This window comes from Phoca vitulina, unplaced genomic scaffold (assembly GCF_004348235.1).
Source record: "Phoca vitulina isolate PV1807 unplaced genomic scaffold, GSC_HSeal_1.0 scaffold52, whole genome shotgun sequence".
Lineage (NCBI taxonomy): Eukaryota > Metazoa > Chordata > Mammalia > Carnivora > Phocidae > Phoca > Phoca vitulina.
The window spans coordinates 9,847,610-9,848,525 of record NW_022589755.1 but is presented as its reverse complement, the minus strand read 5'-3'; the positions used below and the strand labels follow the sequence as shown (position 1 = coordinate 9,848,525).

Sequence of the window (916 nt, the reverse complement as noted above, 5' to 3'; positions counted from 1 at the left end):
CGTCTACGCCCTGTTCCCCCCTCCTCGCTCCCCTGGGCGACGTCTACACCCTGTACCCCCTTGTCTACACCGGCTTTGCTAGGCTCTCTCCTTCCTGCCACCATCAGTGGTAAGCTGGAATGGGTCCGCAAGGGCCAATTTTATACATTTTGTCCCAATGCCACGTCCAGTGAGGTCACATCGACAGCTTGAAATCAACCACTGGGGAGTATTTATGCCAAGAAAATGGGCAAACTACACCAACTGTCTCCATCGACACCCCCAATATTACCCCATGGACCTGGCCAGAGAGTAACTTAACCAGCTCTTCTTCGCCCTGTCCAAACACACCCCAGCCCCCCATCAGCATTCTCCACGCCGGCTCCCCAAGCAGCGCCGGCGGTTCAACCAATTCCTTTATCTGCTCCGGGCGTGGCAGAAATAACAGGCATTATCTTTGTGGCCCCCTCAGACACTGCCCGCACTGAACAGTAACTCCCTCGAAACGGCCCAGGTGGCATCCCTGGACGGTGTCTGCGCTCACCTCTGCAGGCGGAGCCCAGACTGATTTGTCCCAGTTTCCGTGGGCCCGCAGCCTGCCAACCCACCACATTTCTTTAGGATTCCCGTCTCTCTGCCGACCTATCCCCTGTTCTGGGACTCTCCCTGTCTCTGAGCGAGTCCCCCCATTTCCTCCAGACCCCCCTGAAGTCTCCATCTCCGGCTACGATGACAACTGGTACCTTGGCCGCAGCGAGGCCACCCTGAGCTGTGACGTTCGCAGCAAACCGGAGCCCACGGGCTATGACTGGAGCACGTGAGTCCTGGGTGGTCCCGGACTCCCGGGTCTGAGGGAGGAGGGGGCTGGGGCCTGGACCCCTGGGTCTGAGGGAGGAGGGAGCTGGGGGTCTGGACCCCTGGGTCTGAGGGAGGAGGG

The 916-nt window shown here is 59.9% G+C and overlaps 1 protein-coding gene across 3 annotated transcripts in view; it reads left to right on the top strand.

The window, feature by feature from the left end:
- NECTIN2 (nectin cell adhesion molecule 2) overlaps nt 1-916 on the top strand; it is a 26,386-nt gene that overhangs the window by 14,366 nt on the left and 11,104 nt on the right. For all 3 annotated transcript variants that reach the window (XM_032388445.1, XM_032388442.1, XM_032388443.1), the window contains exon 4: nt 679-796. In XM_032388445.1, the coding sequence (XP_032244336.1) occupies nt 679-796 (118 nt within the window). The remainder of the gene's footprint in view (nt 1-678; nt 797-916) is intronic.